This window comes from Rhinolophus hipposideros (assembly GCF_964194185.1).
Source record: "Rhinolophus hipposideros genome assembly, chromosome: 20".
In the NCBI taxonomy this organism is placed as follows: Eukaryota; Metazoa; Chordata; class Mammalia; order Chiroptera; family Rhinolophidae; genus Rhinolophus; species Rhinolophus hipposideros.
The window spans coordinates 1220792-1246473 of NC_138066.1; the positions used below are offsets into that span (position 1 = coordinate 1220792).

A 25682-nucleotide genomic window follows, 5' to 3' on the forward strand; every position below is an offset into this window, starting at 1 on the left:
GGGGGTGGGAGAAAGCAAAGTGGGGAAATACCTGGGATTGGATAAAAGTAAATTGGAGAGACACTTCTGTACCACATAGGTGGTTACAGGACTGTTAATAGTTCACACAGAGATGGTAATCAAGGGACAAGAATAATAATGAGGGGTTCTGTACTTTCCTGCTCTGGTCCGGAAAAAGGGATTACTGACATTCCAAGGATGTCCTCTTAGGTGCAAAAAGACAATAGACAGGTTCCCTTAAAGGCACAGATTAACTTTATGAAAGAAGCTAAAGATGAGCCTTGCCGCCATGGCCCACTTACCAGTAGTTATGAAATTTTTTATGCTCACACCATCTTATGTGGTGATTGTCAGTCTCCTGAGCTTGTCAGATTTAACATGTGGCCTCTTTTCCGTCCACACTTCCCCCTTTTGGTCATAAATCAATCCGAAGGATGCATGGATGACCAACCTTTTGGTTGGGTAGTGTGGTCCCAGGTGCTAGGAAGGCTCATTCCTAGGAAGTCTTAGTGTCAGCGTTTGTCTTGCTGAATATTGGACCATTGGGGGTGTGGCAAGACCATAACCTTAGATGGCAGTCAGGTTGAATTATTTATTTATATTTAAAAGAAAATGTGAACAAATGGGAGGCAGTCAGATCCTATATGTCTAAATTAAATATATCCTGGATCATTTCTAATCTTTGAGCTATCATGATCTGAGTTTTTCTTTTTTAAAAAAATTTCATTGGGGAATATTGGGGAACTGTGTTTCTTCAGGGCCCATCAGCTCCAAGTCATTGTCCTTCTATCTAATTGTGGAGGGCACAGCTCAGCTCCAAGTCCAGTCGCCGTTTTCAACCTTGTTGTTGAGAGCTCACGCTCTAACCAACTGAGCCATCTGGCCACCTGATCCAAGTTTGTTTTTTTTTCTTTCTCTGTCTTACGTTGCTTTTTTTGCATCTAGTATAGCATGTAAAACTAGGACCAAGAGCAATAGGATCAAACCTGTAACACCTATTAGGAGCAGAAAATGTCCAATATTAGACAAGTATGAGTCTGAGGAGAGCAAACATCCTAGCCACCGAAGAACTCTTTACATACGTTATCATAATTTTTATTAAGCTATTATGTTTTCCTCCCTCATCTACTGCTATTCGTACCTTATGATAAGTTTAGCTAGATGAATGAAAACTATTATTTCATGATCTAGAAGTTCTAATTTTTCTTTCAGCCAATTAGTTTCCATAGGAATGACTTCATGGGGAGGATTCAGTTCAATTTCCCAATACATTGCATTTTTAGTATCAATATTATCATGGGTTTTGTTAACCTCAGGCAAAGTTAATTTGCCTGTGATTTTAGTATTACACCATATTCCCATAGCATTTACTGTAAACCTGGTGTCATTACAACAGAAATTAGTATGACAAGAAGAATTTTCTAACCCTTCCCAATAAAAAAGTCCTCTTCCCATATACCATATATTGTTGTTTGTTGGAGTGGATACAATAGGGCAGGATTGGATGAATTCAGAACTCCATATAGATTGGGGACATAACCATTCACCTTTTTGATTTAATATGGCCTATCTAGTTTATACTGGAAGCACTCAAGTGTCATTCATTAATCTGATTTCTGCTAATTAGAATTGGGAACTGTAACTTTAAGGTTTAATAGGGGCCAAGGCTCTAAGAACATAATGGTGTAAATTTTCCTTTACTACCTAAAAATTTCTAGAGGCCAAGGGGACAGTAACAGTTTCATAAATAAATTTTCTGTGCCTCAACAGCCATTATAGAAGGCAATTTATATATATATATATAGATAGATAGATAGATAGATAGATAGATATATGCATATATATATATGTATATATATATATATCCACTTCAGCTTCTATCTTTATTAATATAGTTAATAGTCTTTGTTGAGTTAAGGGGTAAGCATAATTGTGTTCTAATATTTATGTATATAAAATTCCTTTCTCAATATTTCTTTTCCACTAACCTTCCTACATACAACTTCACTCGTCTTTGTCAGTTTGTCTCCTGTTCCTCATTCAGAGATAATCAACTTACTAGGACAAACTACTTTCTTTTAACCTCTCTCAAAAATACACACACATCCCTTTTCTTCCTTTTATAATAACATTCCTTCTGAATTTCAAAACCATAAATATAATATTGATAATGAAGTTAATTTAAGTACAGGGTTTTGGAAAAGCCTAAAGAACAAGTATAATTATCATTATTACTAATATTATTAGCAGACAGGTAAACACAATCAAACAAATGGTTATTTTAAATTCAATATCAATTATGTAAATATACAGACCTTGGGGTAGCTGTCTACCCCTGATGATGGTGGCTTCTCATCCTTGAGGAGTCTTTGATGCCCACTGATAGGTCCCTTCCAACAAGGTTGGAGAGTATTAATTAACGTCTTGTCTAATGGACAAAATTTCCTGGCTGTGAGTCATGGTCTTTGCACTCTTCGTCTCCCGGGAGCACACTGGAGTGATTCAGTTACTAATTTATTAATTTCTTTAAGATAATTGATAAGTCCTTGATAATAATGCAGCATGCCTCCTTCTACTAAGGTTGGTTCATATGTCCCTTCACATAGGGTGAACAATGAATAATGAGGAGAAAGCCTGTGTTTACCAAAAGTATATCTCAGGTTGAGAAGCACGATAAGGAGAGCTTTCGGCCAAGGGAGATTGAAAACTTCTGAAAATTTACCTAGTGGAGTTGTAATTTACCATTTGTACATTCCACCAATCCAGAGAATTGGGATGATTTATGCTCACGCCATCTTATGTGGTTTTTTTCAGTCTCCTGAGCTTGTCAGGTTTAATATGCGGCCACTTTTCCGTTCACAGGGAACATGAGAAAGAGGTGGCTCTGTATCTGACAGGCTGGGGAGAGGGCTGGGACTGAACCCTGGGCTCTGTGAATTGGGGACAGAGCTAGATGTCAGGGGAGGGATCCCAAGGAGGTGTAGTAACATAAACCAGAGCTAACATTCAGGTGTCTGAAAACGGGAATACAGTGAGCTCTCTGTCCCTGGAAGTGTGCAAGCCGAGAAAGGCACCCTGGTAGAGAGCAGCCAAGGAGACTTCTCAGAGCTCTGGACCCTCCATCTCTCCTAGTCCCCGGCCTCAGTGAGTCATGTCATCCTGAACATTGCCTTGCTCAGATTCCAGATATAGCCTGTCTGGCCACATCCTCTGAGGGAGTAAAATTAGTGGCATACTTCAGAAGGGGGTGTCCGGGCCAAGGGAGGCCTTGGAGGCCCAAGTCCCCAGGGTTCAGCCTGGACGTGGAGCTCTCTTTGTTCCCCTTCTGGAAGTGGCTGCTGTGGAAAACTACCCAGAACAAGGGTGGCCAGGAGCCATGGGGTCTCCAAACCACATCTCCCCCTCCTCCCCAAGTGGCCCTGCTCAGGAATCCACCTAGGACCTGGCCCCTCCAGGTGGCCTTGGGAATCTGGTGACTTCCTGAAAATTCTAACAGCCCTTTCCAGGGAGAGGAGGGGTTGCTGAGTAAGCCTGAAGAACACTTTCTCCAGCGCCAGGAAGCTGGTCTGGTTTTTCACCTGCTTGCTGTGTGACCTGGAAACACTTACTCCACCTGAGTCTCAGGTATTGGACCTGTAAAGCGAGAACAACCCTTCCTACGATCACGGTGTGCTGGACACACCGGCCACGGACCTGCCTCGCTGTTCTTTAAATGAGCTTGCCATATATGTGAAGAGCATGGTTCAATACATTTTCACGCCCTAACTGCAGGAGTTAGGGGAAAGAGGGTAAGGCAAAGTCAGCAGGCGACCTGAAGCCCGGACCCGAAATGCCAGTTGAAACTGAAGCCTGGCTGAAGCCTCTTTATATACGTGGCACGGAATGGGGGGTGGGGGGGATGGGCTGTGGGGCGAGGGGTTTCCATCTTCGCCACCAAGGCTGGGAGCTGCAGTTCTTCAGGGGAACATATTTCTCTTGGCAGCTCTGTCCCCTTAAAGATCCTGAGACCCCAAACAAGCCCCTGAGGCCCCTCTCGGCTAGGGGATCTGAGCTCACATAAGAAATGTGTGCCAGGGCGCTGAGTGGTACAAGCTGTGGTGGTGGCCCGTTTGTCCTGGAGTTCCTAGGTGGGACAGGGGGGCCCAGCCTGGCGGACGGTGCTGCTGCCAGCTGTGTCTGCACTGCCTACACTCATTGAGGGCTGACCCGTATACTAACCCACTTAGTATTCCCAACAGTTGTAGGAGGACTGGGCTGTTATCATTTCCATTTGACAGACCAGGAAACCAAGGCAGGCGCAAGTGACGCGACTTGCCCAGGATCTCACAGCCCTGTTGCAGCTGACAGTGTGAGGGTCGGCAGCCTGAGGAGCTGGGACGGCTGGTCTCCCAGCAGGCTCAGCAAGGCAGCCACTGAGACCCAAGGAAGCTGGGGCGCCCAGCCAGACAAGCCCTGCCTTCGCGGGCCGCGGTGCAACCAATGGGCGGCCGGCCCGAAGTGGGGTGACACGGCGTCAGCAAGAAACTCCCGGGAGCCGGCCCTTGGGTCACATGCTTTGCGCCTGTTCCACTGGGGGGGGGCAGGGGGGCGGGAGGGGCAGGGGGGGCGGGGGGGCGGGGCCGCGGTGCGAGCTGGCAGGGTCCCGGTCCCTGGGGCCACTTGGGCTTGCTCTTTCGGCTGGGCCTTCAGGCTAGACACCTGGCTGGGATTGCCGCCAGGTGTGCGGCCAGTCCCGGGGCGGGCTGACCAGGGACGGCCCCGCCCTCTGCCCCCGCGGTCCCCAGCTCTCCGGACTATGCTCAAACAGCCCGGCCCCTCCTGCCAGACCTTGGTTTTGCCAATTGTGAGATATAGGGGGGTCACATTCCTTCCCCAGGTGTCCCCAAGTGTCCCCAAGTGTCTTAGTGACTGAAAGTCATCTTCTGTGGGTTCCGAACCATTTGGGGCAGATGTCCAGCACAGGCAGGGCCTCTGCCAAGGCCACTGGTACTGAACCAAGAGCGTACAGATTGGAGGGGCTAGAAGGCTGAGCTTGGCCACCCTGGCATTGCTTAGGAGGCTCCACTCCTGGAGCCCCCTGTCCCCATTTATATATACTTAATTGCTGCAGTAGCTAAGTTGGGGCTTGCCCAGCAGGGAGGGGGCCAGGCAGCACCGCCAGCCCCCAGCCCTGGGTCACCCCTCCCCACCCTTCTCCATCTAGACATAATGGAACCAGGTGGCCACTGACACGGATGATTGTGGATGTAAATGACCCTGTATTCTCATTCCCGATTGGCCTCTGCTCTGCACTGGGCAACTTCCTTCTAGCCCTCTCTGAACCTCTCTGGGTCAGCTATGCCCAGGGAGGGTCGCTCGGGGTGGCTACCTCCAGGGTCATCATGAGTCACTCAGTAGACCGTCCACCAAGATCTGACTGAACCCTAAAGTCTTTTGTACAGTGAGGGGTGACGCTCACAAACGTGATGAATGAGGGTGGATAATCTGTCCACTAGGAGCTAACCAGCTATTTGGGGAGGTGCCAGGTATAGACTGAGGGGCCGTCACAGAATGGGGTGGGTGGAGTTGGTGTCAGGGAATGAAAGGGGACCCCAGGCATATGACCCCCACAGCCCAAATCCAATTATACATGGGTGTTGATTTTTAACTAATTGCCTAAAGTAGAAGATTTCACCTGAAGGCTGGATTCTGGCTTTCCTTTAAAAATGGGACCGTTGGCAACACTGGGCTCAACAGCTGGGTTCCCCCGTTAGCCAGCTTCCCCGCAGTCCCCACCAATCAATCCCTGGGGGTCACACCTGACCCCTTCACTCAGTATAAATGAATATAATACAATCTAAATGAATATAATACAGCACCCTGCAGGTGCTGAATGGACCACCCTTTACAGCAGGCGAGTAAAGACCAGAGAGGGGCAGTGAGTTGCTCAGGGACCTACAGTAAGCCTACAGCCCCGGGTAGAGTGCACTTTGAGTCGGCATGCGGGTGGAGAGAATATGGCACCACGCAGAGGAGTCCACTTAGTTTCCAGAAATGTCCCACTGGCTCACTAGTGCTGAGGGCCTGGGATGCTGACGCCCTGGGATGCTGAGGGCCTGGGATGCTGAGGGCCTGGGATGCTGAATCCCTGGGATGCTGAGGGCCTGAGATGCTGAGGGCCTGGGATGCTGAGGGCCTGGGATGCTGAGGGCCTGGGATGCTGACTCCCTGTGATGCTGACTCCCTGGGATGCTGAAGGCCTAGGATGCTGACTCCCTGGGATGCTGAGGGCCTGGGATGCTGAGGGCCTGGGATGCTGAGGGTCTGAGATGCTGAGGGCCTGGGATGCTGAGGGCCTGAGATGCTGAGGGCCAGGGATGCTGAGGGCCAGGGATGCTGAGGGCCTGGGATGCTGAGGGCCAGGGATGCTGAGGGCCTGGAATGCTGACTCCCTGGGATGCTGAGGACCTGGGATGCTGAGGGCCTGGGATGCTGAGGGCCTCGGATGCTGAGGGCCTGGGATGCTGACTCCCTGAATGCTGAGGGCCTGGGATGCTGAGGGCCTGGGATGCTGAGGGCCTGGGATGCTGAGGGCCAGGGATGCTGAGGGTCTGAGATGCTGAGGGCCTGGGATGCTGAGGGCCTGGGATGCTGAGGGCCTGGGATGCTGAGGGCCTGGGATGCTGACGCCCTGGGATGCTGAGGGCCTGGGATGCTGAGGGCCTGGGATGCTGAGGGCCTGGGATGCTGAGGGCCTGGGATGCTAACTCCCTGGGATGCTGAGGGCCTGGGATGCTGAGGGCCTGGGATGCTGAGGGCCTGGGATGCTGAAGGTCTGGGATGCTGACTCCCTGGGATGCTGAGGGCCTGGGATGCTGAGGGCCTGGGATGCTGAGGGCCTGGGATGCTGCCTCCCTGGGATGCTGAGGGCCTGGGATGCTGAGGGCCTGGGATGCTGAGGGCCTGGGATGCTGACTCCCTGGGATGCTGAGGGCCTGGGATGCTGACTCCCTGGGATGCTGAGGGCCTGGGATGCTTAGGGCCTAGGATGCTGACTCCCTGGGATGCTGAAGGCCTGGGATGCTGACTCCCTGGGATGCTGACTCCCTGGGATGCTGAGGGCCTGGGATGCTGAGGGCCAGGGATGCTGAGGGCCTGGGATGCTGTGGGCCTGGGATGCTGAGGGCCTGGGATGCTGAGGGCCTGGGATGCTGAAGGCCTGGGATGCTGAGGGCCTGGGATGCTGAATCCCTGGGATGCTGAGGGCCTGGGATGCTGAGGGCCTGGGATGCTGAGGGCCTGGGATGCTGAGGGCCTGGGATGGTGACTCCCTGGGATGCTGAGGGCCTGGGATGCTGAGGGCCTGGGATGCTGAGGGCCTGGGATGCTGACTCCCTGGGATGCTGAGGGCCTGGGATGCTGACTCCCTGGGATGCTGAGGGCCTGGGATGCTGACTCCCTGGGATGCTGAGGGCCTGGGATGCTGAAGGTCTGGGATGCTGACTCCCTGGGATGCTGAGGGCCTGGGATGCTGAGGGCCTGGGATGCTGCCTCCCTGGGATGCTGAGGGCCTGGGATGCTGTGGGCCTGGGATGCTGACTCCCTGGGATGCTGAGGGCCTGGGATGCTGAGGGCCTGGGATGCTGACTCCCTGGGATGCTGAGGGCCTGGGATGCTGCGGGCCTGGGATGCTGACTCCCTGGGATGCTGAGGGCCAGGCTTGGAGGCCCTGGGCCAGACCCCTCTGAGGTCTGGGCTCCTCTGAAATAACCTGGAATTTCTTGGCGATTCATGCCTATGGAAGGCCTCTGCTTCTGCCCACCCCACTAGCATCTCAAGATCCTAAAGAGACCCTTTTCTTAAACTCTGTCCTCCTCCGGTGCTTTGGTAGGGGTCTAGCAGGCAGGGGGGCCATGAGCCATGATAAGACCCACAGTGTTCCCACACTGCCCCTCCCAGATCTCTATGGAAGGAAACTATAGCAGGAAAGCATCGTCTCTGAGGACTCCTGCGAGGGGAAACTGTCGAGGGCTGAGTAGGGAGCACTGAAGGAGGAGTCCAGAAATGTGTCTCTGCCCAAGTCTGTGCCTGTATGTGTGCCACATCCATGTCTGGTCCTCTCCATCCACACTGCAGTGACCGCCTATTGTTTGTGCCTCCCCAGATTTCATCTTCCCTCTACTAACAGTCTGGTGTTTCAGGGTGGGTTCTGGGACTTGGGCTGCTGAAAGCACTGGGAAAGAGGCCCCCTCTCTCTGCTAGCATAATGTCAGGCTGGAGCTGCAGGCAGCCTTCAGTCAACTGGGGAAGAAGCAATGCAGAGGAAGCAGAGCCACGACATGGAGAGAGGCAGGTCCTGACCAAACCTGTAAGCACCTGCATCAAGCTGTACCTGAAGCTGAACTTTTCCATTACATAAGTGAATAAATCCCTCTTTCTGATTAAATCACATTTCTGCCACAACCAAGAAAGTTCCAATATGCCGTCTCTAAATGAGGAATTTGGACCACAGACGACCCTTATCTTGGACAAAGAGGTCCTGACACTGCTTAACTTTACTCCAGCATTTCCCAGCCTTCTTTCTCCATAGAAACCCTCCTTATAAGGACCAGCGGTTACTGTATGGGGAGATGCATCTTGGCCAGTATCCGCCAGGGCTTCTGACTGCCCACCCTGCTGACTTCCCTTCCCCTTCCCTGTGGCTGGCCTGCCTACTGAAACAGCATCAGCTTGGCTGCTTCCCCACGGCCTCCCTGGCCCACAGGCCCCAGAAGGAGGCTCCAGTGCTTCCCGGCTGCACGTGCCCTTGATTCTGGGAACTGAACCAGGCTGCGAACTCCCCCAGGGCAGGACCCGAGCAGCCCCTTTCCTCTAGCACCAGCCTGGCACACAGCAGGCTCTCAGGAACCTGGGCTGAAAGCACAAGTAGACCGGTGTCCTGGCCAGTCCACGGTGGTGTCTCACGGCTAGCCCACTCTCCACGGACAGGGACACAGCTCAGGCTTCTTCTGGTGCCCCAGTGCATCCTATTCACAGGGACTGGGGATCGCCGGCCTCCCACCCTTCAGAGGCCTGCTCCCATGTTCCCCCTGGTGTGGGGGCCCCATCTCACTCTGCCTGGCTGGAAACAGGCAGGGTCTTACAGAGCTCCCTCAGCCCAGGGAGGCAACTGGCTGAAGGGGGCTGGGCGCTGCCGCTTCTGGCCCGGGCTGATGTCTGTCCCACGTGGCTCCCGACCATGCCCACCTCCCCCCCGCTCACCCTTACCCTCCCGGGAGGACTGGTGGTCAGGGTGGGAGGGTCGGCCTCACCTGCTGGTCACGGAGATGGTTTTTCCTGCCCACTTCTCCATGGCCTGGCTTGGGAGGCCTGAGGTCTGGACTTGAGTGCTGGTGCTGCTGCTGAGCCTAGGGCGACCTCCGGCTAGGGCACCGCTCTTTCCAGACCTCGTCTCGTCACCTGCACACCACAGGTTGGGCAGATGCCTCTGCACTCAGTCATCTGGGGGCTCGATGAGTCTACCCCACTTGAGGTCCATCCTTGAACCCTGGAAGTGAAGGGTTGAAAGGCTCCCCGCCTCCTCGCTGAGAGGCCCGCTTCCTGGAGGAGCACGGCCTGGAGGCAAGGGCCCAGCTCCCAGGACAGGAAGAGGGAAGCCTTTTTAAAAGGGAGGGATAGGGGGTGGGAGTGACCGCTAAAGAGTAGCGGTGTCTTTTGGGGGTGATGAAAATACTCTAAAATTGATTGTGGTGATGGTTGCACAACTCTGTGAATATACTAATAATTATGTGCTTCAAATGGATTTATTAATGCTATGGGGATTATATCTCAATAAAGCTGTTACTGAAAAGGGGGGGATGGCTTGGCGCAGCAGCTCTCAAATTCAGTCCCTAGCACAAACTCTAAACAATCTGAAGGCCTAGCCAAGTTTGGGGAGCCCAGCTCATGGGGTGCTAAGGTGCTGGCGCAGGGCTGCCTGCTCAAGGCCTCAGATGCTCCGGGTGGGGGAGTGCCTCCCCGGCACCCCTGCAACCCCAGATGAGACCCGGGAAGAACAACGGCCCCTGCTTCTACAGCTCAGGCAGGCCGTGGCGGGTTTACAGTTGCTACAACCAGTGCCTCCAAACTGGGCTGTGCCCCAGGCTCAGGGATTTTCCTCCAGCCCAGACTGCTCTGGAAGCTGGGCATGGGGCGGGCTTCCCAGGCTGCTCCGAGCAGCCTGGCACCGAGGCAGCCCCTGCGTAAAGAAAACAGGCGGTGAGCCCTTCCACAGTCACGGCCGACTCCACAGAGATCACAAAGGAATGGGTTGTTTGTTTGTTTATTGTGGGGTATTGTACATGCAAGAACACAAACTAGACACACGCTATCTGGAAGGAGAGCCAGTGGGTGGACGGATGCTCTGCTGTCACTCTGACCCACCCTCCAGAAGTGGCTCCGCCTGCAGAAGCGCATGACAGTGACAGAACACCAGACTTCTGGGACAACTGGACAACAAACTCAACACATTCTTTTTCTCAATAGTCCCCAACAATCCTGAGAACCTCACAAATGAATTGCAAACTTTAGGAAATAAATATCCATCCCACTTTCTCCAGGAGAGCCTGAAGGTTTTTTCGAGAAGCAGTGTGACTCCGGAGTTGAGAGCTGTGGGGGAGTAGGCAGCAGGGGAAGACGGCTCGGCCCCCCACGGACAGGAGGGGATGGAGACGGGCACTGGGAGCGAGCGGCGGGCACCACAGGGGCATCGTGGGGATGCGCACACTTATCCACAGGTGGTGAGGCCTGCTGTTCCCCATGTGCTGGGCCGGCTGGAGGAGCCGAGTCCTAGCAGGAGACAGCAGAGAGACTCAAGGTGGGCCGGCTGGGAGCACAGCTCTCCTCCACGGTGCTTTTCCCTAGCTGGCCCACAGCTCCCTGGAACCATCCAGAAGGCTGGGCCAGACTGAGAACACATGTACGTGCGGAGGTGAAGTGGGGTGTGGTGGCAGGATGGAAGAGGAGGGGCAAGGGTGAGAGCGGCAGAGCAGCGCCTGCCCCCCCCACACTGGGGGAGTCGGTGTCTACTGCCGCTGGGCCATCCTGAGCGCTTCCAGCACAGGCCCCACACCCCCCAGGCCCCCTTGCTCTGGGCCCCCGGGGGAGGGGAGGGCAGCGAGCCGAGGCTCCGTCCAGGACAGATGGCACATCACTCACACTGAGGAGGCTGACAGACAGACAGGAGGACAGATGACAGAGGAACAGTCACCTTTCCCTCCGGCCCCGGCCAGCCGCAGCAAGCCCTTCGGGCTCTGAAAGCCCTTGTCCCATGTATGCTGATAACGCCGGTGGTCACCTCTGCTTGGTGCTTGGGGGGTCCGGGCAGGGACTGCTCTGGGGCAGGATGGCCGAAAGCCCACCAGTGCCCGGGGCACACTGCACTCCGTGCCATCACCGCTGCCCGGTGCCAGAAAGGTAGGCAGGCGGGAGGAAGTGGTTAGCTTGCACATCTCAGCACACAATGAACACAGGAAAGGTTAAACACATCCTCCAGAAAATATTTTGACAAAATAAATATTTTAACCTACAATCAGGTATAATTAGTACTTATAAGGAATCCCAGCAATAATTTAGTGTAATTAAGTCCATACTGTATGTGTGATTTCTAACACTTGTGGAGAGTAGGTGGCTCGAGAGGGTCTCTCTCCTGGGGTAGGATCGGCCGGCCTCCTGCCAGGGCTCTGCTCCCCGCACTAAGCAGGCGGCCTGTGGGCCGCGCGCCCCACCGGAAGGGAGCCAGGGCTGTGGCCCAGGGTGCCTGCGGCCGCAGGACAGGAAGGCTGAGCAGCAGCCCTCAAGGACATCTGGGCCTGTGCTCGCTTCCTGCGCAGGCCTCAGGCAAGCGTCCCCTCAGCCTCCAGGTAGGGGCAGGCTGCCTCCGGGGCTGTGAGAGCAGGAGGGGTGGCTCCCGGCCGGGGAGGCAGGTGACACTTCTCTGCGTGGGCCACAGCCTTCCTGGCAGCCCGCAGGACTTCACCAGCACCTGCTGCCCAGCTGGAGCTGGGGTGCCGCTCTGGACCATGAGTCTCCCCAGGCAGGCGCAGGCTTCAGCTTCACTCACCGCCAGGGGCCTCCTCTCCCCTCAGTCCCCTCAGGCTTCGTCTGTGGACACTTTCCCTTCCACAAAAGAAGGGGGGCTGGCTCTGCCCCCAGAGGATGCTAGACCGCTGCCGCTACAGGACTGGCCACCATGGCTGGCAGACTGGCAAGGGCGTGCCCCTGGCCCTCAGAGACAATCCCTTCAGACGGTGCCAGAGCTGCGGATACGAGGCGGGGTCGCTGGGTACCACGGGGCCCTCCCAGCCACCTTCGCTGCAGCTCGCGTAAGCCCGCTGACTTCAGCCCTCTTGACATTGGAGCTGGCCTCAGGGCTGTGCCCTCAGGGAGTGTTGAGAGAGGGGTGGCAGGCCGAGGGCGGGCTGGGGGTGGGGGAGACAGGTGTGCACGTGCTGCCGGAGGTGGCGGGGCTGGGAGCAGCTGGCTGAGCTCTGAGGAAGACTTGTTGGGCGTCCTCTAAGGAAGTGCTGTGGCATCTCCAGCTGGTCCTGACAGACGAGCCCCTGGCCAGAGCCCAGGCCCACTGTCTGGGGGAAGCTGCCGCCGCGCCACACGGGGTAGGGGCCCTGGGGACGCCAGCAGGCTGGCCCCTGGTGATGCTCGGCACGCCCCAGCTGCAGCTCTGAGCTCTCCTGCAGTCTGCGGTGGCGCTCCAGCTTCTCCTCCCTGCCGGGGCTGCCAGGTGGGAAGGGCTGGCCGCACCAGGGGGCAGGAACACCGTGGCCTGGCCAAGTTTCGCCCCGACACCTGCGCAGTGGGTGCTGGAACACTGACACAGGCCCGAGATCACGGCCGGTGCGAAGCAGCTGTGCGGCATTTTCTCTTCTGGGCAACAGCAGCACAGAGTGGTTTAGGCTGGACCCCGCTGGGGCCGAGCCACGGGCACCTTACCCATAGCCAGGACACACCAGTGAGGACGCAGGCCGGGAGCAGTGTGGCCGGCTCCAGCTCTGTTCCCTTCTAGGCTGGCTTGCAGAGAAGGTGCAAATCGGTGGCCTGTGAGAAGAGCCTGTGGAGAAGGCTGAGGCCCAGGCCAGGAGCAGCGCAGGGACCTGGGTATCACTGGCTGTCAATCACTTGGATCTCTAAGCGTAGTGCAAAGCCGTCTGCTGCGGGGCCCTGGCAGTAGAGGCGCAGAGGCTGCCCCACGACATGCTCCCAAACCCACAAAGCCTGCCCAGTGGGCGAGCCACAGCAATCCTCCCCCTGCAGCCCCTCCGCTGACTGGGCCCACTGTGTGTGGGGCGCGTGTCGTGCGCATGGGGGCAGTCTGGTGTACAGTGTTATCTCTGCAGGAGCTAAACCAGTGTGCCACGTGGCCACTGCCCATTGGCTACGCGCGGCCCTCCCACTGCCTCTTGCTCTTCCCATGCCAGGAGCCTTTGAGTCCATGAGGGGCCACTCGGTCTCCAGCACGGCTGCTAAGTGATGGAAAGAGGTGCAAGAAGGTGAGACTCCACACATGGGCTTCCCACAGAGCCACCTAACGTGCCGAGCCAAGGACCACAAGGTGACACACGTCAGGGAGCAGCAGTCCAGGAGGGACACCAAGCCTGCAGGTGCACACAAGCCCTTCTCTGGATCAGAGGGGCATGGGAAGGCAGGCCAGATCAAGGAGACCCGCTGAGCCAGGCAGGGGGCAGGGGGCAGGGGCACATGGGGAAGGGGCTGGGATCTGACCCCCTCCTCTGTGGGCGGGTGACAGGAGAGACAGTCTTAGTGTCTGCTCAGGAAACAGTCCCAAGTGGACGGCCTTGCTTGAGGCTGGGCTCTGCTGCCCGCGCTTCCTGGGAGGAAACATGGGCAGAGGGAGTCGGTGGGCAGGAGGGGCGGGGATGAGGGAGGTGCCTCTGGCTACAGTGCCGCTGTCCCACGGCCCAGAGAGAAGGTGGCTAAAGCAGGTCCTGACTAGTGGGAGACCTGGGAGCAAACACAGGGGTGTTTCCATGGAGACGACAACGCAGGACCAATGGGGGCCAGGGATGGGAGGAGTGGCCAGCGTCCGGTGTGGACAGGGATGAGAGGTGACCTGCTATCTGGGGAGCCACACCACAGAACAGCTCACAGGGCGAAGAGGGCATCCTCTGAACGCTCTGGCTTCTTCCGGCCGGAGGGGTCTGAGGCCGGGGCTGGGGACTCCACTGGGGGCGAGGGGAGGTTGGGAACCATTTCAGCAGCTTTGGCTCTTTCTTCAAGGAATTTATCGAACTCTGCAATACAAAACCAAGACAAGGGCCAGGATTGGGGGAGGGCCAGGCCCACACTGAGGCTCAAACAGCCGCATCCTACCTGCTTCCCACAGAATCCCACTCACTTGTGCCCAGGGTCACCCCAGCACGAGACCCCACCATTGCCACACTGGTCTGGGACACCTGCCAAGCGGGGAGCAGTGAGTGGCAGGGGAGCAGCCAGCCAGAGACAGAGGTGCTTCTGGGTGCTCTGCTGCCTGGGGACCTAGCCTCAATTTCCTCCTCTGCCACCTCCAGGACAAGCAGGAAGCCCGGCTAGCAGAAGGAGGGGGGTGGGCAGTTATATTCCTGCCTCCCCACAACGTGGAGCTTTTCCATTCTCCTGATCAGCACGAGAGGCAGGGCAGGGACAGCTGGAGGGGTGAGTCCTACTTAAACTTGGCAAGGACATTCCCCCTCCCCCCGCCTCCCCACCAAGCAAGGGTCTGTGCTGGGGGGGGGGGGTCTGACCAGAAGGTCTGGCTGAGGGAGGAGGCAGAGCAGAGGAAAGGCCTGTGGGCTGCAAGGGAGGCAAGATGAGAGGGGAAGTGGGATGAGAGAGGGAGGGGAGGGAGGGGACCGTGATGGGGACTTCCCCACATGACCCATAGAGCTGGCGCCCCAGAAGTGACGTCACGGGACACCAGGAGTGGGAGGCTCCCGTGTACCCTGTGGACTGCGTGGCATGTCTTTCTCCTGCTGGACCGAACATTTGGGGGCGGGCTGAACTGGTTAGGAGTGCAGGTTTGGGACTCGTGTTGGCTTAGAATGGCAGTCTGTACCTACTGTCCACCAGCTTTGTGACCTTCCAATCGTCACAAGCTAGGACACTTCCCTCATCAGCATGAGGCCTGGAAGGGACAGAGCCAAGAAGCTCCTGGTGCAGGAGGCCCAGCTCAGCCAGGTACCAGGAAGTGCTCGGGCAGGGGGCTGGGGCGCGGCCAACGGAGGGGCGGGGCTGCAAGCCTCACCTTCACTTGTGACGCCCTCCTCCAGCTCATCGCCCTTCTGTGGGAGAGGCAGAGAACAGCATTAGGCCCCCGCCAGCCCCGCCAACTCTCCCCTCCAACAGCCACCCCAGGGAGCACTGCCCACGGGAGCCCAAGCAAAACTTCCAACTTTGGACTTCCCGTGCCCAGAGTTCTGTCACAGCAAGGCACTGTTTGCCTTAGAAGAGAAACGGAAAGTTTGTTTTTAAAAAGCAAAAACAGAAACCACTCAAGTTGGTTGTAGGTTTTGATCCTCCAGAAGGGCCCAAAAGAAAAATGCCGCAAAAGGTGCAGGCTGGCTCTCTGGGCTGAGCGGCAGGGCAGGGCTGTGGCAGGCCTCTGCCCCTTGTCTCCTCCAGAGGGGGCCACGAGGAGGCTGGGCCTGGGGCGTGCCCAGGGCCCCTTCAGGCCTTCCTCTGCTCAGTGGCCCCTTGCAGCCAGCCGCGGGTCCTGGGAAGTCACTGCCCATGTATGTCAATGGCCAGGAGCCACGAGGGGCCTGGGAGGGCCAGAGCCGTGCAGCCCAGTGCACAGGGCCCAACACCAGGCAGGGCTTGGCAGTGGAGCACTGTCCGCTTGGCTGGGAGCCACACCCCGCAGCATCCTGGGAGCTGCGCCAGCCTCCTCCTGTGGCCCAGATTCCATCAGCTGCTGTGGGTGCTGAGGAGCCGTGGGGCTCTGTGAGCTTCATGAGTGGATCAGACTTGATTTTGTTTGGAGGGCATGGTTCGCCATCGGGGAATTCACTGCAGACAGTGATGGGGAAGAGCACTGGGTGGCCAGGGGATAAGGCCCTGGGCTGGGCCAGGAGACCTGGCTTTCTTCTTGGCCCTGCCGCTAGCCTGCTGTGCAGCCTTGCCAGGTACGTCCCTCCCCCTTTCTGGACCTTGAGGTCCCTTTCGTGAGGCAAGGGCCGCCCTGGCCCTTCCTGCTTTGCTTCTGTGAGAGGAGCTGTTTCTTTTCCAGGCATTCCCTGGGGAAATATATAGTGGGGCATTTCCTTCCTCCTGTGGCACGGCACCTGGGTGGCAATGAGTGTCTTTGGAAAGCCTGGCCTTCCGGAGAGGTGGCTGGGAGCAGGGGGAGGCCCTATCTGAGGTCTGCCAGCGTCATGTGGGAGGGGGCCATGTCAGTAGCCTACAGCCAGCGAGGCGGGCGCTGGATTAAAGCCCTGCCCTACTCTGGGGACAGGGCTTCCTCAAGAGGAGGCAGCTAGGAGCAAGAGATGAGGCATCTCTAGGTCTGGGGGAGACCCAGCCAGCCCATGACCTTGGACAGGCCACTTTCCCTCCCAGAGTGCATTTCTTCATCAGTCTTCAGCCAACAACCGCCATCCCACCTCCCGCACAGGCTACTGAGAGTGAAAGTGCTTTGTAAGCAACAGAGAAAGGGACCAGCCACGGCAGCCCTCCTTTCTCAGGGCCTGCTGCCATTTGCAGATGCATGATGTCCTCATCTTCCTGCCCTACCTCTGGGGACAAAGACAATGGTCTCTGGGGCAGGGGTTCTTTTAGATCCAAGATACTGGAAGCTACTGAAGCGGGAGGTAGCAGTGAATTAACAAGCAAAAACCAAAAACCCCACTTGATTTATCTGTGTATACGTCATACTTAAAAGAAAGGAAAACCAAAAAATGAACAAAACACTCCACAAAAAAAGTCTCTCCAGTGATCTTTGTGTATACGTCACAATTAAAAGAAATGAAAAACAAAAAAAAAACAAAAAACGCCACAAAAAGCAAAAAAAAAAAGAACCCAAGCACAAACACACCTGCTGAAATTGAAACGTAACGGGAAAAAGCGTACTTTGGAGCCAGCTAGAGCTAGATGAAGGATGGAGCTAGCTCAGGGCTCCATCCCAACTGGCCCCTCAGGCCACAGGTGTTGGAGGGGAAGGCCAGCTGGGAGGGCCTGGGGACAGCAGGAGCCACTCTGGCCCGGCCTCCCTCCTCCCCCCCCCCCCGGGGAGCGGCCCCCTCAGGTGTCCCCGAGGCCTGTCCCCAGAAGCGCCTCTGCCTTGCTACATCCCACACACGAAAGACAAAAGTCGAGTCTCACCAGGTCGGTCCTGAGCCACAGCTCAATGTCGTCCATGACAGAGGGCCGCACAACGGGGATCTATGGAGGCGGCAAGCAGCGGGTCAGGCAGCCCCACAGCCAGGTGAGGGAAGACAGAACACCGAACAAAGGAAATCGTCAAAAAAGCAACCCCAAACGCAAGCAACATGTACACAGAGCAAAAAAACACATGAGCACAGCAGGCACGGGCAACGAGGCAGCCACATGGAATGGCAGGTGAGGAAAGCAATGAGGTGGCGAATCTAAGCAGCAGGACCGACCGGGGGGCAGGCGGGCAGGCGGGCGGGCGGCAGTACGCATTCTTGAAATGGAGAACTTTTTGACTATGGTGTCAGCCCTCACATCATGGGTTTCTCAGCCCCCGCCGCAAAGCAGGCTGCTTCTGAACGCATCGCTGATGACAGCTGGAGGACTGCTGCCTACCTACTGCTGAGCCCAGTCCTGGGGGTGACTCCAGGGGCCACCAGTGGGCCCAGAGCATGGGTGCAGGTGGTCAGGCAGCCCTGGGAGTCTGCAGGGGCTCTGCTTACTCACTGGAAGTATTTCAATGCATCTCTAAGGCGCGGGGTGGGGGTAGGGAGGTGGGGTGCACTGGGTGTGGCCTGGCCAACGGAAGACAGGCACATCTCACCACCAACAGAAACTCACTAAAAACAAAGGCTTTGCTGACAAAAGGGACTGCCAGGCTTTAGTTGTCTTTGTGTCTCTAGGAGAAAATCACTAAGCATGTCTGAATGCAATAGCTTCCTTTAGTCTTGCCCTTTCTTCTCAGCTTTCAATGGCTGTCTGTGCTTCAGCAGCCAAAGAAAAGAAGTTCAACTGAGATCTGGGGAGCAGCGGGCGGGGGTGGGGGGATTGAGCCCCTGAGCAAACAAAGACACACCTCACGGGTACTTGGACCGTGTCCACGCAGTGGTTGGTCACCTGTGCCAAGGGCCTTGGGGACAGTGTTCTGAAAAATGCATTTGGCTAGAAATATTTATGTTGCAGTAAGATATGATAAGAAGTAAAGGTAACCTTTAACCCTCTAGAAGCCACGTTAACGAAATGTTGGCTCCCAGCCTAGAGAAGTGATTTGATGAACATCATTCGAGGTGACCTGCCTCCCCGCCTAGACTGGCGCACTATTTCCAGAAAAATCCCTGCACTGTTTCTATAGCTAGCTTCACCACAACATCGCAATCTAGGGTAAGAATAAAGTTAAAAGAAGCAGTAAGAGGATTGTTTTAGTGTTTGCCAAATCTAAAAAATCACATGACCTTAAACAAAGGAGAACGGAGATTTCATATCAGCAGCCCTGCCCTGTGTGACAAGGCACTCCTAGAGGTAGAAAGCTGCCGAAGATGGGGTTTGCAGCAGGCAGTGGGCTAAGGCCTTCGAAGCCCTCCCCACGCACGCTGAGCAGAGATCTGAGTCGGCCAGAGTCCTGCACACACTCACTCAGCGGGCCGAAGACCCCTCATTCTGGTAACTTCATGTGCTTGTGCCAAACTACAGACGCAGAGTGGGCAGTCCACACACATTTCCATAAAGGCTCGAGTTAACCTGGATCAGGTTGGGAAGATTCTGTTTTCATTTTATTTCTTTGACTTACTTACTAGGGACTTAAGAATATTGAAATGAAACCATATCACAGCGTTCAAATCATCCAGAAATGACTGAGGGACAAAGAGGACGTGATTCACACTCCGGAGGGCACACGTGGCCGATGGACGTGCTAACAGCACCAGACGCAGCACCTACCTTCCCCATCGAAAAGAAAGCAGTAGGGCACACAGGGTGCGATCTGCTAATGTTATGCTTGCTGGCAGGACTTCTGCCTGACACATTCTCATGACAGGAGCTGCCAGTTTTCATTATCTTGATGCTTATAAGTCAGAAAGCCTGGCCTCTGGGAGGATGTGTCCAACGCCAAGTTCCCAGAACTAAGGCTTAGAAAGTCAGCCGCATCTCCAAAGAGAAAACGTGACCAACAGCAGCTGTTGGAGTGCATGCTGGACTTTTTTTTTTTTTTTTTTTTTAATCTACCCAGCTTTAGTCCACCTAGGAGTAATGAAGACTCCATGGACAGAGCTTTCCAACATGTCGCAAAAAAGCTTGAAAAAAAGCCACTCAGGGGTCATGGACCTTAAACCTTCAGATTTTGCTCATAGTTTTTTTGTTACTGTTCAAAAATAAATCCCTTGAGGCTGTGGATCATGCTCTAGTTTTCTTCTTTGAGGATTAATCTTGAGAGCCAGTGTGCTCAGAAAATAAACATTGACATTTGAGAAACTCCTCACCACCTCAAAAAAAAAAGAAAGAAAGAAAGAAAAAAAATCCCCCCAAAGTGGATCATGGGAACCCTTTTCTTCCCTCTCCCAGCCTTCTCCAAGTAAGCAGTAGTGTGCTTATGGGAAGGCATCCTGCAGGCGAGGCCCAGGGCCAAGCTGAGAGAACACAGGCGAGGCTCAGGCCGGGCTCAGCTGGTCCCGGCGCTCGCAGTGTGGGACCGGGGCTGAGTCGCTCCTCTCTGCAACTGCTCCTTCACCTAGGAGCTACTAGGCCCCTGCTGTCCTAAGAAGCCTCAGCTTCAGTGGAGAGTCAGGGTCGGGGGTTTGGGCAATTCTGGTCCTCGGTTTCCTCATCTGTGAAATAGGGTGATGACTAGGTTGTAGTTAGAGTTCCCCACGCACGATTCCAAATCCCTTAATTTCTAGGTTGGTGTGTCCGTTTTTGGATGTCAGAAATTATTAGAATTGAATCCTTACAGGCACTTGGCCTCAGGGCATGAGTCACTGAGGAGCTGGGGCTGGGCTAACAATAATGCTTCTCTAAGGGAAGGCAGGGGTTGCCTTGCTGTGGTCCGACATGCTCCTTAGCGATATAACCCTCCTGCCCTGGTAAACGAGGGCCTTCAGTATTACAACAGGGTAAAGTCCCTTCTAATGATGGGGCAGGAGGGTTATATCGCTACCAGACACAGACTAAACGTCCGCTGATCTATAAATAGGGGCTGGAGACACGGCGAGGGAGGAAGAGGAAGCTCTCCCAGCCAGGCTGACGGAAGGGAAAGAGAGACCGTAGCTAAAAAGAGGGCCCTGGGCTTGGCTACTGCCCCGTGGCCTCGGGCACATCACCAGGACGCTGGGAGGCTCATTATTCCCATCCCTCAAACGAGGGCCGGCCCAGCTTATCCCTAAGAGACTGTGGGCTCTGACCTGCTGTGGTTTTAGCATCTTCTTGGACAACGATCCAACCTGAAGTCTGGTGTAAGAGGTCTGAAGAAGAGTGTGAGTTGGAGGAGGGACACAGAAAGGGAAGAAGAGATGTGTGTGGAGAGAGAAAAAGAAAAGAAGCTAGTCCAGGCGCACCCTCCAATGAAGACCAGGGCCTAGAATCACCCCGTCTGAGGACAGGCCAGACGGGCTGGCTTGGCAGAGGCAATGGTGAGATGAGCCCTGCCTATGTCCAGAGTCCAAAGAGAAACGGACACGCCAGATGTCAGCAGCAGAACTGACAAGAGTGGTGGGGGAGCTGTCTGCTAGCAGCTTGATCTCATGTGGCGCAGGCAGGGCAGCTCTGCGTAGGGAGCAGAGAGGTGCAGCCCCTGCCAGCGGTCTCTGTGGCCTCGGGCTTACTGTGTCTTGGGGTCCTCCAGGTCTGAGCAGGGAGCCCCCTACCCCCAACCTGGGCTTTGGCAGAAGCAGACTCTTCTTACTAACCTAGTTCGGTTCGTGTGACTTATATTCGTTCATCTCTGGATATTTTCCTGGCTGCACCCTAAATGTGGGGGATACTCCTCTCTGATCAGCAGCCGAAAAAAGGCCCTCGAGCTGGAGGGTGGGGAAGGGCCCACCCCCTCCCCCGCAGTCTCGGGCAGGCCGGCTCATGGCGCTTCTCAGTGTTTTCTTCAACTGGTCACGAGCCTGGCAGTGTTGACTCCGGTGCTGGAGAGCCATTCACCGAAAGTCCCAGGAGAGCCAGGCTCTGCCGCCCACAGCTCCCACCTCCAAGGAAACCTAACTGTCCAATGCCATTTCCAAGGTGACAGGAGCATTTTCTGTAGCTCGGGAATGCTCTTTCCAGAGAAGTTGTGAAGGTCTAAGAGCCCTTTGGTCTCACTCCATAGTACAAAAAGTTTCCAAGTAAAGAATTTGTACCTGGGAGGTCTGGAAAGGCTCGGGGTTCTAAACTACAGGAAATAAGGCAAAGCAATTAATGTACGTCATTTAAAATAAAAAAACACAGCAGTCAGGCAGGTGAGACACCAGGTTAGCTGTTAGTTGGGCTTATTTCTGGGAAGTCGGAAACTAGAGCCCTCGGAGGGGACAGGTCAGTGGGGGGTGGCCTGTGTGAGCAGAGGCAGCCACCACCACCAGCTGCCAAGGCCACACACAGGGTAGTTTTTGTGGGCAGTATCCTTTTTTGCAGGATTAATAGGAACAAGGACACACGGCTGGACCGTCCCAATTTGGACAGCGGAGTGTACATGGTCTCTAGGAGTCACCCACACATGTGGGCCAGAGCCCCACGGTGTCCCTGAACAAGCAAAGGAGGAACTCTGGCAGCCCATGTCTCGAAGAATGGCCATGGGGTCTGGTGCAGAAACAGAGCAGGACAGAGTGCCTGCTGCTCTGACAGGTGAAGGGAGATGGGCACGGCTGTGCAAAGGTTACCAGCTCCAAGCTGGGGGGCAGGCAGAGACCCCATGCCCCCATGGCTCTGACCGCCCTGCATGGCCCACATCTTTGTATACTGGTCACAGCTTGCTCGGGCAGGAGACCCCATGCTCCCCGCAGCCTCAGACATGCTGACCCTGCTTGAACACCTCATTCCCTGGACACAGCCTGGCACGGCCCCAAGGGATCACTTATGCTTCTTCCCTGGTGTGTGCCCAGTGTCTCCCCCACCCCAGCTATAGGGCAGAGGCCTACATTTCCGCTCTTTTCACACTTCTCCTTCTCTGCGCCCTCTCCCACACCAGCCCACCTCTGGTTTCTATGGCAGAGGTGTGTGGTGAGGGCTATGGCTTCATTACAGGTGAAACCAGCACACCAGGGCAAGCAGCCTAGAGCAAGGTCACCCCTCTCTGTGTGTCTCAGGGCCACCTGATCAGGTGAGGCAGCAGAGACCCTCGCAGGGTCTTTGTCAGGAAAGCTCTACTTCCTGAGAACTATTAATAACTGCATTTAGGATATTAAACTCCCCTGGCTTTAATTTTATTCTTTTTATCCTGTTCCTATTGTGTTTGTGTGTTTAAGAGGTTTTGGATCCTTCTGGGGGACATAGTGAGCACAAATAACTAAATTATAAAAACCCATCAGCCTGGGACTGCCAACGTCACAGGCTGGCGGGGTCTTCTCTGACCGGTCAGATGCTTGGAGTCTGTTCTCTTAGAAACGTCCCCTCCCAAGCAAAAGCCACAGTAACGCGTGCTCATCCTGAAAAAGCGAATACTGCTGAGAGCCCCAGAGACCAGTGAAAGGAGGAAAGGGATCCTCCCCTCACTCCTGAAAATGCCCCAGACCCTAGAGGCCCAGGGCCATGGACTGTAGCACACAACCAGCGGAGGTGTTTCTGGGCTGGACATCTGTGGCTGAAGGAGATTGTACAGAGACAGGAGGGGAAAATTTGGCGCCTGGTCAGAAGGAGAACGGCCTTGTACTGTCTGACTCACAAGGGCTCAGCAGGTGACACAGGGAAGCGCTGGGGTGGACAAGGGCTCGGCTCAGCTGGTGACCTCTCACCATTCCTTGGGTTATGAGCCAGCTGTCTATGGGCTCCAGGCCAGAGTCCCCACCTTTACCTCTCTTCTGCACGGAGGACAGAAAAGTCCCAGAAAGAAAAGTCACAGCAAGACCCATGGTAAAGTAGCAATCGTATACACATCACGGAAACAGAGAAGCGCTGTTCAGAGCTGATTGTTTGTCACGTAAGGAGATGTGACCCAGTGTCTGCCCCCCTGCCCCGGCATGTCCCCCTTACCTACCTGGCAAAGAGGAGTTTAGCAACCAAGAATCCCAGCACCGTGATATGTACTCATGCCAACCATTCCCATACACCTGGGAAATCTCCGTGAAGTCACGGAGGTCACCCACGGCTGCTTCTCCCAATTAGGGCTCTCGGGGTTGGCAAAGCATCGATTTATCAAAGAACCCGCGTTTACAAAATCATTTCTACTTGTTTCTAACTTATTTCCGCTTTTTCTTCTTTTTCCCTCCTTCTCAGTTACCTGTGTGTTCTTTTTCCAAACTCTTAATTTGAACATTGAATTTGGGTGTTATCGCCTTTTGTTAAATGATAAAAGTATTCCAAGTTAAGACCACTGATTCGGTTGCACTGAGGAGGAATGGCTGTACAAATTCCCCTCCTACACACCTTATTGTGTTCTTACTTTCCCCCTTAACCCAGTTTTCATTTCCAGGCCAGCATGGTTTAACATATGCAACACCGTAACCTGAAGTACTGGTCTAAAGAAGCACGTGAGTCAGTGTGTGTGTGTAGATACCAATACACACACGAAGACACACACGGAGACACACACAGAGACACACACACACACACACGGCTAACACACGCGGCTAACACACATGCGGCTAACACAACCCTGCTTTCCCTCATTGCCCCATCGAGCAATAAACATGAAAAGCAATATGCCTACCATCATGAGGAAAACATGCTGGAGTCATCAAGACCTTTGAAAACAGGGAGACTGGCCAAGCCACACACCCAAAGGGTGAAGGATGGGAAGCAGGCCACCTCCACGCTTGGACCCAGGTGTGGGCACGGATAATGGCAGAGGTGTTGTAGGACACACCTTGGCATGGCCAGGGCAGGCTCCGGAGGCAGAGTGGGAAACTACCCAGGTGAGCCTGGCTGAGCTGTGGGGCAGGAGGCCAGGCCAGGGTGGGCCAAGAAGAGGGGTCGCCCTCATCTGGCAGCGTGCAGGTGGCCCTCACACGGCTCCCTAACGTCCTCCCTGGGTTAAGTAGTGGGAGCAACAGAACCATGCTCACTGCATAGATTTTGGGAGTCTGGGTCTCAGGGGTTCAGCTGGCGTTCTTCCGTGGAAAGGCAGGGTGCTGAGAAACCAAAGCAGCTGGGTTGGCTCTTCTGTGCCCCCTGGTGGCCAGTGGAGAGGGGCGTAGAGTGCTCCTACCAAGTTGGCTGAGGGAAGGAGAGGAGTCCCTTCCCTCAAGGGGGGTTTCCCATGGAAACCAGGCTGCAGCACTGCTGCCTGCCTGGGCCCGTTGGGGCTGAGGCTACTGGAGGACAAGAACTGGCATTTGGGAAGCCAACCCTCCCATCCAGTGAACAGGGGAGCACCGCCTCTTTCTAGCCCAACTGGGGGACCTGAAAGGAGTTCCAGCTGTTCTGGGCTGTTGTCCCAACAGCCCTCCCTTTCCCCACCCCTGCAAACAAACATTCATTCACACACAGTCACACACATTTCTTAGTTAGGCAAAAAGGGGAACAATCTTGTGAGAAGCATTAAGACACAAATCCTTTCTCCTGCCATGATCTGAAATCTTACAGAAACCAGGGCTGCGTTTGGGGGCTCTGACAGCACCACCCTTCACCTCAAAGTACTTCTGCCTTTAGCTCTGCTCCTTCCAGACACAGAGCTCCCAGAACACCCTCGAGCCCGCCCCCACAGCCCCAGCTGCCCAAACAAATCCTGACCATCGAAAAGGGTGGGCACGGTTTCTCCAGGCCAGCTACTGACGATCAGCAGAGAGGCGGCTCAGGTCAGCTTTTCCCCTCCTGTAAGCGTCATTATTTTGTCGGGCCATGCCCACCCCCAGGGCACTGAACATTTGAGGAGAGACCCTCTCTGGCCATAGGAGACCCATGCCCTGAGAGCTCAGGGCCACCCACTCAGGGCAGGGGGACACAGGACTTTCCTTGGCACTCCCAGGTCACCATGTAGGAAAAGCAGGGACTCTGGAGCTGGACCTCTGAGGAGTGGACCCTGCTTGCTGCCTGCTCACTTGTGCCTCACACACACTGCCACCTCTCTGGGCCCATTTCCTTTTAGGTGACCTGGGGTGTCCCTCATGGGGTGGGGTGAGGACTCAGTGAGGTAATACAGTGCTCTCACCCTGCTCTCCAGTGCAAGCCAGCTTCTGCCTAATTACCCAGCCAGCATTACCAAACTGCCTGACTTTCCATCCAGAGGACCCCAGGCACAAAAACGGAGTTAAAGACCTACCACTTCGGAGCTCTGTTTTCGACTGTCTAGTGCAGAAACAAGTCCTCCGACTGCCTGGGGATCCTCGTAGGTTACCCTGGAGACAAAGCACAAGCAGCATCAGTGGTCACGGGGGAGG

The 25682-nt window shown here is 55.1% G+C and overlaps 1 protein-coding gene across 4 annotated transcripts in view; it reads right to left on the reverse strand.

The window, feature by feature from the left end:
- Positions 1-10284: 10284 nt before the first annotated feature.
- Positions 10285-25682, reverse strand: part of TOM1L2 (target of myb1 like 2 membrane trafficking protein) — a 109666-nt gene continuing 94268 nt past the window's right edge. Inside the window, exons 12-16 of one of the 4 annotated variants that reach the window (XR_013992041.1) lie at positions 25565-25640; positions 23030-23165; positions 17350-17409; positions 15275-15311; positions 10285-14285 (exon numbers count right to left, since the gene is read on the reverse strand). Coding sequence is in view for 3 of the 4 variants with exons in the window: in XM_081029666.1 (XP_080885792.1) it covers positions 14137-14285; positions 15275-15311; positions 17350-17409; positions 23100-23165; positions 25565-25640 (388 nt within the window). In the remaining variant the exon portion in view is untranslated. The remainder of the gene's footprint in view (positions 14286-15274; positions 15312-17349; positions 17410-23029; positions 23166-25564; positions 25641-25682) is intronic. The other 3 variants (XM_081029666.1, XM_081029664.1, XM_081029665.1) reach the window with 3 other exon arrangements.